This window comes from Hyla sarda, chromosome 6, assembly GCF_029499605.1.
Source record: "Hyla sarda isolate aHylSar1 chromosome 6, aHylSar1.hap1, whole genome shotgun sequence".
NCBI lineage: Eukaryota > Metazoa > Chordata > Amphibia > Anura > Hylidae > Hyla > Hyla sarda.
Genome location: NC_079194.1, coordinates 176,681,979 through 176,697,420, shown reverse-complemented (window position 1 = coordinate 176,697,420; position 15,442 = coordinate 176,681,979). Strand labels below are relative to the sequence as shown.

The window sequence follows — 15,442 nt, the reverse complement described above, 5'->3', positions numbered from 1 at the left end:
ACTCAAAGAAGAGGGCTTTGCAACATGTCCCTTGCTACCAAAAGGATACAGTAGTGTACTAGTAGGGTTTTTGCAGTGGCAAAAAAGGAAGGTCTGTGGCAGCTGATTATAGACCTCACATTTCAAGATGGAAACCAAACTTCGGGTAGGGATTCTTCAAGGTGTAATCATTTAGCACTTCCAGTTTACATGACTCTCCTTAGGCCAATCCTTAGCTTCCAGGGTATTTAAGGTGGTGGTAGTTCTGGCTGCACTGCTCAGAATGCAGAGGATCTTTATTGTACCCTATCTGGATTACTGGTCGATCAAAGCACCATCACAATCCATTCTTTATCAGCATATCAAAGCAGACCACCAGGATTCTAGAACGCCATAGTTTCATCTTAAAGGGGTTGTGCTTGTGCGCTGCCCTGCCTTTCGGAGCTCCGCTCGCAGCGTCCGGAAGTTCATTACTCCGAACGCTGTGTGTGGGCTTCCGTGTGGGCGACCGCTGTCACGCCCCCTTCCCATAGACTTTGGTTGAGGGGGCGGTCGTGACGTCACAAGGGGGCAGCCGCGAACACGGAAGCCCGCACACAACGTTCGGAGTAATGAACTTCCGGATGCTGCGAGCGGAGCTCCGAAAGGCAGGGCAGCACACAACCTCTTTAAGTCCAATCTGTCTCAATCCAAGAGATGCAAGTTTCTGATGTTTATTTCGGTTACAAAATGGTGTGGATTTGTCAAAATTATCTAACTATATGAAATAGCCTAAGCCAAAAAGGTTATAAAAACTTAAAAAATCTGAGGAGAAAATGGCAATGGTGAAAAGCTCTGGTTGGAATTTTATTTTTCCTCTCCAATACCTGGACAAAGGAGGGGGGAAAGGGTTAGGTTTAACACCTTAAAAGTTTACTTCTCTGCCATCAACTATCTGTTTCTTTAAAGGGGTTATGCATAGAAAAACAGAGCTAATTTCTGTTATAAACAGCTCCACGTCTGTCCCCAAGTTGTGTGTGGTATTACAACTTGGCTAGATTCACTTCAATAGAACTAAGCTGCAGAACCACATCCAACCTGGAGACAGACAGGAAGCATTTTTAAGGATATAAGAAATTAGCACCGTTTTCCTATTCCTGGATAATCTTTGATCACTAGTTAGCGAGTCTATTCTTGGGATTTATCGTCAGTATTAAAGGCGCTGACAAGTTATCCCTTTGAACCCTTGGTTGAGGCTTCAAATAAGAATCTACCATGGATGGCTTTATTACTTGTGGCTATTACAACGTGAAGTTCTATCCTACAAAGAGCCATACATTAGCCACGACTGTCTGATACTCCAGATAACACCAAGGTTTCGGCCCAAAGTGAGAAGGTGTGCCAGATTGTGGCACATGAGTAGTTCAGCCCCGCCTCCTTGACACTTAGTTGAACAATAAAAAAAAGTGGTTTTATAAGTTTAGCAACCACTATTAGCTCCATGTACAATTTGCTTTTATATTTTATACCCTAACAGCTATCCAACAGTGTCAGCAGCTTTTACCAAGGAATACATCTGACAGATTCCCTTCACCTAATGAATAACCTTCAGATAAATTACATCCTCCAAAGTGGCAAATAAGGCAGGCACCACTTAAAACAATGACCAATAAGACTCATGCCAATTTAGCTGTACCTCCAAAACTACAAATCTTTATTGACTAAATCTTACAAATGAGAGACAGAGTCAAACCTTGAAAATGCACAAAAATAATCAAATGTCATGAGCCCATGGGGGAGATTTATCAAAACCTGTCTAGAGGAAAAGTTGCTGAGTTGCCCATAGCAACCAATCAGATCACTTCTGTCATTTTTCAGAGACCTTTTCAAAAAAGAAAGAAGCGATATGATTGGTTGCTATGGGCAACTCATCAACTTTTCCTCTGGACACGTTTTGATAAATCTCCCCCATGGTTTCCACTGTATTGATGCCATTTAAAAAGTCATATATAACTTAAACCTGTTATAAACTAACTTGTACTTTGCTCCTGTGTGGTGTGATACCTGTACGACATCAAAGTACTGGTTGGTTTACAACAGGCCTACTTTTTATGTGGCTTTTTAACTCCTTCCTAACCCAATGCTAGAGATAGGATAAGGGTTTTTATTTTCCAGTTTTTCCTTTTCCAAAGACAGATTTTTTATTTTTTTTCCAAGAAAAAAAAAATGGAGAATGGAATATGTTATTTTTTAATGATAAATAATATGTTTATAACATAGTATTTAAATTATATAAAATTTTGACTTTTACAAAAGTGATGGGATGGGGTCGGTTTCCAACTGCAGAGACCCGCACCTTCCAGCCAGTGATTGGCTGTGTGGGTATTCACTGCTGAGATGAGTAGACTAGACAGAGTGATAATTTGACCAATAAAGGGTTGAATCTAGGGCTGCAGCTAACGATTATTTGAATAATCCATTAGTTGTCGATAATTTCATCGATTAATCGGAAAAAATATCAAAATGCCAAAAAAGGCGTTTAGCTGATTCTAGTTGAAAAATTATGTACAATGGCCATATTAAAAGTTTCTAGCATGTGATGTGACCAAACAGCAGCAATTTTTTTTTTTTTTTTTTTTTTTTTTTTTAAACATTTACGCCGGTTGCTGTACAGGATCATTATTAATGATCCTGTACAGAAACCAGTGTAAATTTGATACTGCCACATGGGTAACTGTCTGAAATATTAAAATAAAATGTTAATGAGTCACTAATATTTTAAAGGACAACTGCAGTGGTAAACATTTATATATTCCCGTGCCTCAAAAATAAACAAAATAAACTTATAAATACCTTCCTACGAGCCCCGTTGGTCCGGCGGTGCCGATGTCATTCCACTTCCTGGGGACGGGGACGCCACAGAGCCGTCGGCGTATCACAGGTCGTGGTGGTGTCCTGCCCCGGCCTGTGATAGACTGAGCCCACTGTCATGTAATAAGTCGGCCAGAGCTCCTTACATGACAGTGGGCTCAGCCTATCACAGGCTGGGGCAGGACACCGCCACGGCCGGTGATACGCCGACGGCTCTGCGGCGTCCCTGTCCCCAGGAAGTGAAATGACGTCGGCACCGCCGGACAGTGAGGCCTGTGCCGGACCAACGGGAGCTCGTTTTTGAGGCCCGGGCATATATAAAATGTGTACCACTGCAGTTGTTCTTTAATAGCTCAGACAGTTAGCCATGCGGCAGTATCAAATATGTTTTTATTTATTTATTTTTTTACTTTACTCTTTTTAAATGGCACTCCTATACACATGGGGGTATGTGCAGAGCATTGCACCCAATCCATGTCTGTAATACAGACACTAGGGTGCAATGCTCTGCACATCCCCCATGTGTATAGCAGTGTGTATGTAATACATACACTGTTATACACGTATGTGCAGAGCATTTGCACCCTAGTGTCTGCAGAAGACACTAGGATGCAATGCTCTACACGTACCCCCCCATGTGTATAGCAGTGTGTGTAGTACACACTATATACCAATACTGGCCCCACCAAGCTTACTATTGCAGACTGTAATGACAAAGACACACGCCACCAGTCTGTCATCATCTCCTTCCACACTGGGAATATCCGCAGCCCAGCTGACAGCGGCCCCAGCAATCCCCGCCCCCTGTCAATGGGTCACTTAATCAGCTGTCCACTGCCGCTGGGGTTACTGATGCCCGCTAGTTGCCAGGATTGGAGAAGTAGTCCCGGAGCCGGGGCAGCTCCCTGCCGATCTCCAGCAGCTCAGTGTGCAGCTCCTGAGCTGTGAGCAGCAGCTGATCCTGCAGCAACAGCGCCGCTCCCCGTATCCAGCAGCACCCGTCCGGGCTCTGGGACCGGGGTCAGGTACTGTTAACTTAAAGAGGCTGTGGCAATGTGGGATTTGCAAGACCTGCAGACAGTGCCTGAACGCCCGCACCGCCTGCTGCAGCCTCATGACTGCCGGCGCCCCTTTGCAATGAATCGGCTGATTATTCGATAACGGGATTTGTCAACAACGAATCCAGTTACTGAATTTTATCGTTAACATTGATTAATCGTTGCAGCCCTAGTTGAATCTATTATCTGATACAGGGTTGAATGGATTACCTGATGGGTGATGCTAATTAGTATGGGTTCTGATAATCAGCAAAATTTCAAATGCCGATTTGGATGTGACTGGAGGATAAAACATTATGCAATACAAAAGCAGCACAAGACAATTTTGTCCCCATCAAAGTCTTTTTGGTGTACACAATGCTTTATATAAGTAACTTACCACGTCCAGTGCATAGATATTTGCATTTGTGACAATCCAAAATCCCACCTTCTGATTCTGCTTCATAATATTCCATTTCAAGCAGCTCGGCACCATTTTGAGGTAATGACCTTTAATATAGATTGTAATTAGCTTCAGTTTTACCAATTCCTAAATAGAACATAATGTGGAATTGACGCAAGCACAAAGATGTAATAATAAATAGATAAGGGGCAGACAATACAAATACCATAAGAAGATATGTGATGTTTTAATAATCTATATCTCCCCATCGAATAACTGCAGCACACCAAAGTTGCAGTGAAACAAAGAAATGGTTATATTATACATAGTATATACAGGTTAACCGGTGTAATTTCCCGAGCAACTATTTATTGGTTCCATATATTTGAAGTGATACCCTAAAAGTATCCTATTTGGTGAAATGCAACATTGGAATGTTAAGGGGAACATCCTAAAGTGTTGCCTATAAAAATAAAGATGTATTGGGAGGTAATTTAGAGGACTAACACACAAACAGTTAGTTTGGCCATTATATCCCTTACCCAACATGGCCATTATATCCCTTACCCCTTTAGAGGTGTATTACCAATTGGAGGCTCACAGGCAATGAGACAAGGTGAGATCTCTTGTTTGGGTATCGCGACCAATTACCATGACGGCATTTATACCCTTGTAGCTATCCAGGTGTCTGATGATCTTACTAGTAAATACAGGAGAGTGCAAGGGCCGCAGTGCATGCAGCCCCACACTCCTGCTTTTTTAGTTTAGTGATTGGTGTGGGTCTTAGGGTCTCCTGATCTGTTAAAATTAAAAAAGGTACACATCTGATTAGGATTTCTTGAAAATCGTATCAAGGGTAGAACTGTCATAAAGTTGTAAATCCACTGCCAAAGCTCTGGTGTTCCCTGCCAGGGCTGCAGCAATGATGTCACATACATCTTTCATGTAACATCGCAGCTAAACACTGGCCACAGCAATCACGTTACACATATAAGCAAAAACCACTGAGGGTGATGAATGTGACATCAAAACCATAGTAGTAGCAGCCCTATAGTGATGGGGGGGGGGGGGGAAGTAAAGTTGGTCCTTTTCAGCTTGTCTACAATTTAGTAAAAAAGGAAAACTGTCAGCCTGTTCACCCACACTAAACCTAATACACTGGGTTATAGTGCGGGTAAACAAGAGTCCAACAAGGGGTCACTTATTTAAATATGTCCAGTAGGTCCTGAGATATGTCCCCCAGAAGATCCACTGCTAAATTCAGTGAATTACGCACAGGGGATGGGGCTCCACTCACTCAATTTACACATTGTCTGTGACTCCACATCCGAGTGGAGTCACAGACAATTAATATGAAAATTGAGTGGGCGGAGTCCCTCCCCTATATCCTAGTGGAGTCACAAACAATAAAATATGCAAATTGAGCGGGTGGAGTCATGTCCCCCCTGAACGCGATTCACTGAGTTCAGCAGAGGATCTTTTGGGAGACATATCTCAGGACCTACTGGACATATTTAGGTAAGTGACCCCTCGTTGGACTTCTGTTCACTTACACTATAACCCAGCGTCTTAGGTTTAGTGTGGGTAAACAGGCTGACAGTTTTTCTTTAAAGGATCCGCCGTCAACATCTTGGTGCCATATCACAGGACACCTTCAGAAGTTTTGTGGATCTATGGGATGACCATGGGGACCTACAAAATATTACACAATACCGCCTCCTGAGATCAGAGACTCACAGAGCTTTTTTGACCTCTGCACTCACCGCTCAGATGAATAATGTTCCGTGTGCTTTTTGTTCACTGACAGTCCATGGTGGTCTACACTTTGCACATAACGTTCTTCGTGTCTTTCCCGTTCATCAAATTGGTTACGGCTCCTCTCTTTGTGGTGATTGTTTCTTTCCTCATATCCACTGGGAAGGCTTTGTTTATAATAAATATCCTTTTCCTCATAGCGATTCCGACTCCTGTCTGCTTCATGCCTGGAGTGCCCCCTATCATTATAGGACTTGTCCCTTTCCTTATACTCATCCCTACTTCTATTCTGCTCCCTGTCTCCATAATGCTTCTCCCTTTCTGGGTGCTGGACCTGACTCCTGTCTTTTTGATGTCTGTTTTGTCTTCTGTCTCCACGATACTCATCTCTTTCTTGATGCCGATTCTGACTACGTTCATGGTGGCTCCTGTTAGGAGTCCTCTCACTGGTATATCCATTCTGAGCACTGTAATGGCTGCTACGTGTATTAATATGATTGGTGCTCTGCTCAGATTTGTGTTTCCTTGGTGCTCGACTCTCTCCATCACTCGGATAGACACCAGAATCTACCATTCTCAAACCTAAAGTAAAAACATTATATGAGCTAAAGACAAAACAGAATGAACATCAACGAACATCAACCTCAATGAACATCATCTTATCAAATTTGCCATAAAAGCACATTTCCTCTTTAACCTCTTATCGACCAAGAAATTTTTTACTTTTTCATTTTTTTAACCTCTTGAGGACCCAAGAATTCCTCATTTTAATTTTCCCCCTCATACTCTAATAATCATGACACTTTCAATTTTCCACCTACAGACCCATATGAGGGCTTGTTTTTTGCATCACCAATTGTACTTTGTAATAACATCGATAATTTTACCACAAAATTTACAATGAAACCAAACAAATATTTGTGGTTTCAGTTTCTATGCAGTGCATTTTTTGGTAAAAATTACATTATCTTTATTCTGTAGGTCCATATGATTACAACGATACCCAATTTATATAGGTTTTAATTTTGTTTTACTTCTTTAAAAATTATAATTTTTTGTACGAAAATTAGTATGCTTAAAAATGTCCTCTCCTGACCCCTATAACTTTTTTATTTTTCCATATATAAGGGTTTTTTGCACTGTGATCTGTAGTATTTATTGGTACCATTTTGCTTTGATTTTTTGATTGCTTTTTAAACATTTTTTTTATGGTATATGAAGCAGGGGTGTGGAAATTTAATGAAAAACTACTTGTACACGGGACTAAAACGAAGCAAAATCTACTTTTCCCTCATGATGATCCACTTGTCCGGGCCAATCTTCGCTTTTGCACTAATTTTTTTTCCTCCTTGCCACAACTACCTACTATAATGATACATTTTCATTTTTCAATAACATTCTCCAAACCAAAAAAAATAAAAAATTGTATATACACACATACATTTTATATATATAATTTTGCAAATTTGGTGGTTCTTTTCTACGCCATTTACCTTGTGGTTGAGCTAACGTGTTGTTTTGATACTTTAGGCCGCCTGATAACAACAGTACCAGATTTGTAGTTTCCGTCATGTTTTACTAATTAAAAAAAAATTCTGAATTTTAGAATTTTTTTAATTGCCATTTTTTGGCCCCTGTAGTTTTATTTTTATTTTTTTGGAAACCAGGCTGTATGAGGCACTCTGCAATACATTGATAGAGCCTAGTCCAGCCACAGACACCAGGGAAGCAGAGGTAAGCCCTCCGACTACTTCTATAGTGCATCGCCGCCCCCCACCCCCCCCCCCCCCGCATTTACGCTGCGCGGGGGGCCATCCACCCAACTAGCCCACCAGAGAGCATTCACATGTTCCTTTATACGCCGCTTTGACATCAGCGGCCTAAAGGGATTTGCAGCGGGTCCCCAGCTACTGAAAACAGCCGGGGGCTGCAGAGTATGGAGCGAGCTCCATACAGACTGCTGAGTGCCGCCGCGCTTGTTAGGTCCGGCCCTGCTTGCCCGAAGCCGGGCTAAGGGCTGGAAAAATTCACCTGCCCGGCGCCCAGAACTGCATGTCCCGGGCATCGGGCGATAGGAATTCCACATCCCTGTGAAGTGACCAAAAATACAGCGATACCACATGTTTAGGTTTGGTGATATCTAATATGTTTACTTTTATTAGTGTACAGATGACAGCATGAAAACAGGCGTCAGCAGAAAACACTGGTGTCAGACTGGAAAGAACTTCTCAAATTTCTCTGTAGTATATCTGTAGTATACAGCAGCTAATAAGTACTAGAAGGGTTAAGATTTTAAAATAGAAGTGATTTACAAATCTGTTTAACTTTCTTGCACCAGTTGATTTGAAGAAAAAAAAAAAAATAATTCATCCAGAGTTCCTCTTTAACCCCTACAGGACCCATGACGTAACGGTACGTCCCGACACCCTGGGTCTTAAGGACCAAGGACGTACATTTACGTCATGGGCAGTTCTGGTCCCCGCCGTGCGCCGGGCGGGGATCGGACCGGGATGCCTGCTGAAATCATTCAGCAGGCATCCCGTGCAAATGCCCAGGGGGGTCATTAGACCCCCCCATGTCGGCGATCGCCGCAAATCGCATGTGAATTCACACATGCGATTTGCGGCTATTCCGGCGATGCGGGTCACGTGCGACCCGCTGACCCGGAGATACAAGGTGATCGGGGGTGTATGATACACCCCCTATCACCTACTGTATCTATGGGGAGGTGGCGATTTCGCCACCCCCCCAGGATCGCTGCTATTGGCTGGACGATCGTCCAGCCAATAGCAGCCGGCAGGGGAGGGGTTAACAGCATCTTCCCGCAGCTCCCGCCGCTGGCTGAGTTCAGTCAGCGGTCAGAGCTGCTGGAGGAAGACCGGTACCCCCCCTCTGCCAAGATCGGAGCCCCCAGAGAAGAAAAGAAGCCCCCCATAGATCAGGGAAAGCATACAGCCCAGGGAAAGGTAGGGTAAATAGTAAAAAATAAAGTTAAAAAAAGTTTTTAAAAAATCCCCCCCCCCTGACCCCCTAATAGGTCCCCAAGGGTCTTCTGCAGTTTTTCAGTGTGACCCGGGCCCTATTAGGGGTTCAGGGCGCTGCATTAGCGCCCCCCCATTTTTTTGGGGACTGCAGCATTTTTTCCCCCCCATATAACAGTGTGTGATTTCTAATCACACACCGTTATATATAGTATACACCAAGCACACACACAGTACATAACCCCCCCCCCCCCACACACACACTACCCTCCCCCCCCCCGCCACCGCCCCCCCCCACCACCACCAAAAAAGGCGATGGCTCGCCGGGCATTTTCGGTAGCGGAGGCATACGCTTTTCTTTCCTCCGACTCCGAATCTGTCAGTGAGGACGATGAAGATCCAACATTTCTGTGTTCTTCATCGTCCTCCTCATCATCTAGTAGTGATGATGAGCCCCCTGCACGGCGGCGGAGACGCCGCCAGGCGAGGCCACGCACCCCCCATGATAGTGGCCCAGTGGCCGGCACTAGTGCGAGTGGTGATGCCGCTCGTACTAGGAGTCCGACCCCCCAGACAAGTTTACCGGAGCCCCCTTCCGGTGAACCTGTCTGGAGACCCCCAGAGGGTTATCAGCCACGGGTTCCGGAGTTTGTTGGCGACTCCAGAATCCGGATTGACAATTCTGGATTCACTGAAATTGACTATTTCAGTTATTTTTTCAGTGACAGTTTTGTCAATCACATGGTGGAGCAGACGAATCTGTACGCCAGGCAGTTCATCGCCCACCACCCTGATTCTTTTTTGGCCAGGTCCAATGAATGGTGCGCCATTGATGCAGCAGAAATGAGGACATTTTGGGGCCTCTTGCTGCATATGGGCCTGGTCAAAAAGCCAAGTGTCAGACAGTACTGGAGCGGGGACGTCCTCTACCAGACCCCGCTTTACAGTATGGTCATGGCACGGAGGCGGTTCGAGGCCATTTGGAAATGCCTGCATTATGCAGATAATGCGGCATGTCCACCCCGAGGTGATCCCGCCTATGACCGGCTTTACAAAGTGAGGCCGGTCATCGATCACTTAGGGGCCAAATTTTTGGAGGCCTATGTACCCCTCAGGGAGCTCTCGGTTGATGAGTCTCTTATCAGTTTTAAGGGGAGACTCATCTTCCGCCAGTATATTCCCTCGAAGCGGGCGCGGTATGGCGTGAAGCTCTATAAACTTTGTGAGAGTACCTCCGGGTACACTCTCAAGTTTAGAGTGTATGAGGGACGAGATTCCCGTATTGAACCCCCAGATTGTTCCCCCACTCTGGGTGTTAGCGGGAAAATCGTTTGGGAGCTTGTGCACCCATTGCTGGATACGGGTTACCACGTGTACGTGGACAACTTTTATACCAGCATCCCTCTCTTCACATCCCTTGCCGCCAGATCCACGTCCGCTTGTGGGACCGTGCGGAAAAACCAGAGAGGCCTCCCTCTAAATTTTGTTAAGACACCCATTCCCAAGGGTGAGTCCCGTGCCCTTGCCCATGAAAACCTGTTGCTGGTCAAGTATAAGGATAAGAGGGATGTCCTTATGCTGACCACTATTCATGGCAACGGCAGCTCACCTGTCCCTGTGCGAGGTACCACAACACCGGTCCTCAAGCCCGATTGTATTCTGGACTACAATCGGTATATGGGGGGAGTTGATCTTTCTGATCAAGTCCTCAAGCCATATAACGCCATGCGGAAAACACGGGTATGGTACAAGAAAGTTGCGGTCTACATGGTACAGGTTGCCATGTACAACTCTTTTGTACTGTCCCAGTACGCTGGCAACACAGGGACATTCCTTCAGTTCCAAGAAGAAGTCCTAAAGGTCCTGATCTTTGGCGACCGGGAAAGAGCAGGCCGGACTTCCCAAGGAACTGAAGTAATAGGTGCCAGGATCGTCCCAGGCCAACACTTTCCAGGTGAGGTCCCCCACACTGGAAAGAAGGGACGAGCCCAGAAAAGATGCAGAGTGTGTTACAAGAGGGGGATACGGAAGGACACCACCACTCAGTGTGACACTTGCCCAGATAATCCGGGCCTCTGCATTAAGGATTGCTTCAGGGAGTATCACACTTCCATGGAGTTCTAAATTTTCCCTCTTCATTTCAATTTTCCACAATTTGACCCAAATGTACCAAGTCCAGAGTACATTCCAAGTTTTAACCCCATAAAACCACTAAATTGCCCCAAAAAATATTTAATCCAAAAAAAACTAAAACTGATAGGACCTCTGGGGGTATTTTTTATAAAAAATGGGTCATGGGTCACTGAGTCACTATCATCGGGGACTTTTTATGTTGCCTCAAATGCGCAGCGCTCTCTCCACCTGAGCGGGGTGCGCATTTGAGGCAACAAGTTAGGGACAGCCACACATATCACATTCCAGAATGATGATTCAGAGTATAGGGTTTGGGGCGGGCATATTTTTTTGTTTTGGCTGTGCTCTGGGTCATCATTCTGGGAACATAATCTGTTTTATAATTTTATGTCCCACTGTACCCCATTTTAGTTACTTAGTGTACCCCAGTTATTTACCCCATGTAATGCCCCTTGAGGGGGGTCCCACTGTTCTGGCTCCATAGGAGAAAGCCAAAGCTCAAGGACCCTGACTGATCTCCGGCACCTCTGAGACCGGTGTGCACGCTGTTTACGCCCAGACTTGAGGTATGTACTTACTCCAAAGAAATGTATTTACACATTTACAATGACATTTTCTCCTTTTACCACTTGTAAAAATGAAAAATTTGGGGTAACCCCAGCATTTTAGTGTAAAAAAAAATCAAATTTTTCATTTTCACATCCCACTTCATTAATATTTATCAAACACCTGTGGGGTGTTAAGGCTCTCTGTACCCCTTGTTATGTTCCTTGAGGGGTGCAGTTTCCAAAATAGTATGCCATGTGTTTATTTTTTGCTGTCCTGGCACCATAGGGGCTTCCTAAATGCGACATGTCCCCCCCATTTCAGCAATATTTGCAAATGTGACTCCTTCTCTTCTGAGCATTGTAGCGCTCATGTAGTGCATTTGACGTCCACTTATGGGGTACTTCCATACTCAGAAGAGATGGGGTTATAAATTTTGGGGTGTATTTTCTGCTATTAACCCTTACAAAAATGTGAAATTTGGGGGGAAACACACATTTTAGTGAAATTTTTTAATTTTTTTTTACATATGCAAAAGTCATGAAACCCCTGTGGGGCATTAAGGCTCACTTTATTCCTTGTTACGTTCCTCAAGGGGTCTAGTTTCCAAAATGGTATGCCATGTGTTTTTTTTTTGCTGTTCTGGCACCATAGGGGCTCCCTAAATGCGACATGCCCCCCGAGCAAAATTTGCTCTCAAAAAGCCAAATATGACTCCTTCTCTTCTGAGCATTATAGTTCTCCCATAGTGCACTTCAGGTCAACTTATGGGGTACCTCCATACTCAGAAGAGATGGGGTTACAAATTTTGGGGGGTATTTTCTGCTATTAACCCTTGCAAAAATGTGAAATTTGGGGGGAAACACTCATTTTAGTGAAAAAAATATATATTTTTTTTACATATGCAAAAGTCGTGAAACCCCAGTGGGGCATTAAGGCTCACTTTATTCCTTGTTACGTTCCTCAAGGGGTCTAGTTTCCAAAATGGTATGCCATGTGCTTTTTTTTGCTGTTCTGGCACCATAGGGGCTCCCTAAATGCGACATGCCCCCCGAGCAAAATTTGCTCTCAAAAAGCCAAATATGACTCCTTCTCTTCTGAGCATTATAGTTCTCCCATAGTGCACTTCAGGTCAACTTATGGGGTACCTCCATACTCAGAAGAGATGGGGTTACAAATTTTGGGGGGTATTTTCTGCTATTAACCCTTGCAAAAATGTGAAATTTGGGGGGAAACACACATTTTAGTGAAAAAAATATATATTTTTTTTACATATGCAAAAGTCGTGAAACCCCAGTGGGGCATTAAGGCTCACTTTATTCCTTGTTACGTTCCTCAAGGGGTCTAGTTTCCAAAATGGTATGCCATGTGCTTTTTTTTGCTGTTCTGGCACCATAGGGGCTCCCTAAATGCGACATGCCCCCCGAGCAAAATTTGCTCTCAAAAAGCCAAATATGACTCCTTCTCTTCTGAGCATTATAGTTCTCCCATAGTGCACTTCAGGTCAACTTATGGGGTACCTCCATACTCAGAAGAGATGGGGTTACAAATTTTGGGGGGTATTTTCTGCTATTAACCCTTGCAAAAATGTGAAATTTGGGGGGAAACACACATTTTAGTGAAAAAAAAATATATTTTTTTTACATATGCAAAAGTCGTGAAACCCCAGTGGGGCATTAAGGCTCACTTTATTCCTTGTTACGTTCCTCAAGGGGTCTAGTTTCCAAAATGGTATGCCATGTGTTTTTTTTTGCTGTTCTGGCACCATAGGGGCTCCCTAAATGCGACATGCCCCCCAAAAACCATTTCAGAAAAACATACTCTCCAAAATCCCCTTGTCGCTCCTTCGCTTCTGAGCCCTCTACTGCGCCCGCTGAACACTTTACATAGACATATGAGGTATGTGCTTACTCGGGAGAAATTGGGCTACAAAGATAAGTATAAATTTTCTCCTTTTACCCCTTGTAAAAATTAAAAAATTGGGTCTACAAGAACATGCGAGTGTAAAAAATGAAGATTGTGAATTTTCTCCTTCACTTTGCTGCTATTCCTGTGAAACACCTAAAGGGTTAAAACGCTGACTGAATGTCATTTTGAATACTTTGGGGGGTGCAGTTTTCGTAATGGGGTAATTTGTGGGGTATTTCTAATATGAAGACCCTTCAAATCCACTTCAAATCTAAACTGGTCCCTGAAAAATAGTGAGTTTTAAAATTTTGTGAAAAATTGGAAAATTGCTGCTGAACTTTGAAGCCCTCTGGTGTCTTCCAAAAGTAAAAACACGCCAATTTTATGATGCAAACATAAAATAGACATATTGGAAATGTGAATAAAAATTTTTTTTTATTTGGAATATCCATTTACCTTACAAGCAGAGAGCTTCAAAGTTAGAAAAATACAAAATTTTCAATTTTTTCATCAAATTTGGGGATTTTTCACCAAGAAAGGATGCAAGTTACCATAAAATTTTACCACTAAGTTAAAGTAGAATATGTCATGAAAAAACAATCTCGGAATCAGATTGATAACTAAAAGCATTCCAGAGTTATTAATGTTTAAAGTGACAGTGATCAGATGTGCAAAAAACGCTCTGGTCCTGAGGTGTAAAATGGCCTGGTCCTTAAGGGGTTAAGAACCTATTTCAGTAGCTTTGTCAGATTTGACAGGAAGATAAAAGTGCTGAATGATGCGCCATTCTTCCTGCCAAAATGACAGACAGTACGCTAGAGCCCAACAGACCCCATCATAAGTCAATGGGGTCCATGGACACTACTGGTGTGGGTCTGGCACTTCTGTAATGGATTTTATTGTAAAACCGGAAGATTTACTAAAACCTGTGTAGAGGGAGAGAGAATTATTATTATTATTATTATTTTTTTTTAAATGCCTCTGAAATATGAAAGAAGCAATCTGGTTGCTATAGGTAACTGCACCACTCCTCCTCTACACAGGTTTGGCCAAGTCTCCCCCATAAACCATGGCAATATTGAGGAAGATTTATCAAAACCTGTGCAGAAGAAAAGCTGACCAGTTGCCTATAGCAACCAGGTAGATTGAGACTTGTTTTCCAGAGGCTTTTTATTTTTATTTTTTAAAGAAACAAACAGATTGGTTGTTATGGGCAACTGGTCAACTTTTCCAGTGTTAATAAATTCCCCCGTTATCTTCAACACAGTGGTGCAGTTGCCCATGGCAACGAATTAGCGCACTTTTTTCATTATTTAAAATACCTCTAAAAATGAAAGCTGGTATTTGATTCGTTGCTATGGGCAACTGCTCCACTGTTCCCCTGCACAAGTTCTGATACATTTCCCAAAAAGTTTGCTTAAAAACAACAGTCAATAATGATAATAATAATAATGATGATAATAATAATAAAATCACATGACTAAACCGTAGTGTTCGTCCGCATGACTTATTCCTCAGCATGTTCCTTCATTACTTCCACCGGTGTGTGCACCTGACCCTGAGCCGCACTTCTACTATACTGGGAAGACCACTTACCACTCTGCTCCTGCCAATAATATTATATTATTCTCCTGTTTCCTTCTGAACTTACCGAGATTCTCCTCTTTTTGTCTGCGTAGAGAAAGAAATAGCCGGAACAGAAACTCGGATCCGAAAGCGCGCCCCCGACGTATCAACACACCTGTGTTCCACAGGCGAGGCGCTTACTGCGCGCCCCCGAACTCCTGAACCGCAAAAGAATGCGCGCCGCCAACGCCTGGAACGCAGAAGAAACGCGCACAAGACAGTCC

At 43.5% G+C, this 15,442-nt stretch overlaps 1 protein-coding gene across 2 annotated transcripts in view; it reads right to left on the bottom strand.

The window, feature by feature from the left end:
* MARVELD3 (MARVEL domain containing 3) overlaps positions 1 to 15,398 on the bottom strand; it is a 43,518-nt gene extending 28,120 nt beyond the window's left edge. For both annotated transcript variants that reach the window (XM_056525863.1, XM_056525862.1), the window contains exons 1-3: positions 15,244 to 15,398; positions 6,033 to 6,606; positions 4,267 to 4,376 (exon numbers count right to left, since the gene is read on the bottom strand). In XM_056525863.1, the coding sequence (XP_056381838.1) occupies positions 4,267 to 4,376; positions 6,033 to 6,598 (676 nt within the window). In that variant the 5' untranslated portion in view covers positions 6,599 to 6,606; positions 15,244 to 15,398. The remainder of the gene's footprint in view (positions 1 to 4,266; positions 4,377 to 6,032; positions 6,607 to 15,243) is intronic.
* Between the last annotated feature and the right edge of the window lie 44 nt (positions 15,399 to 15,442).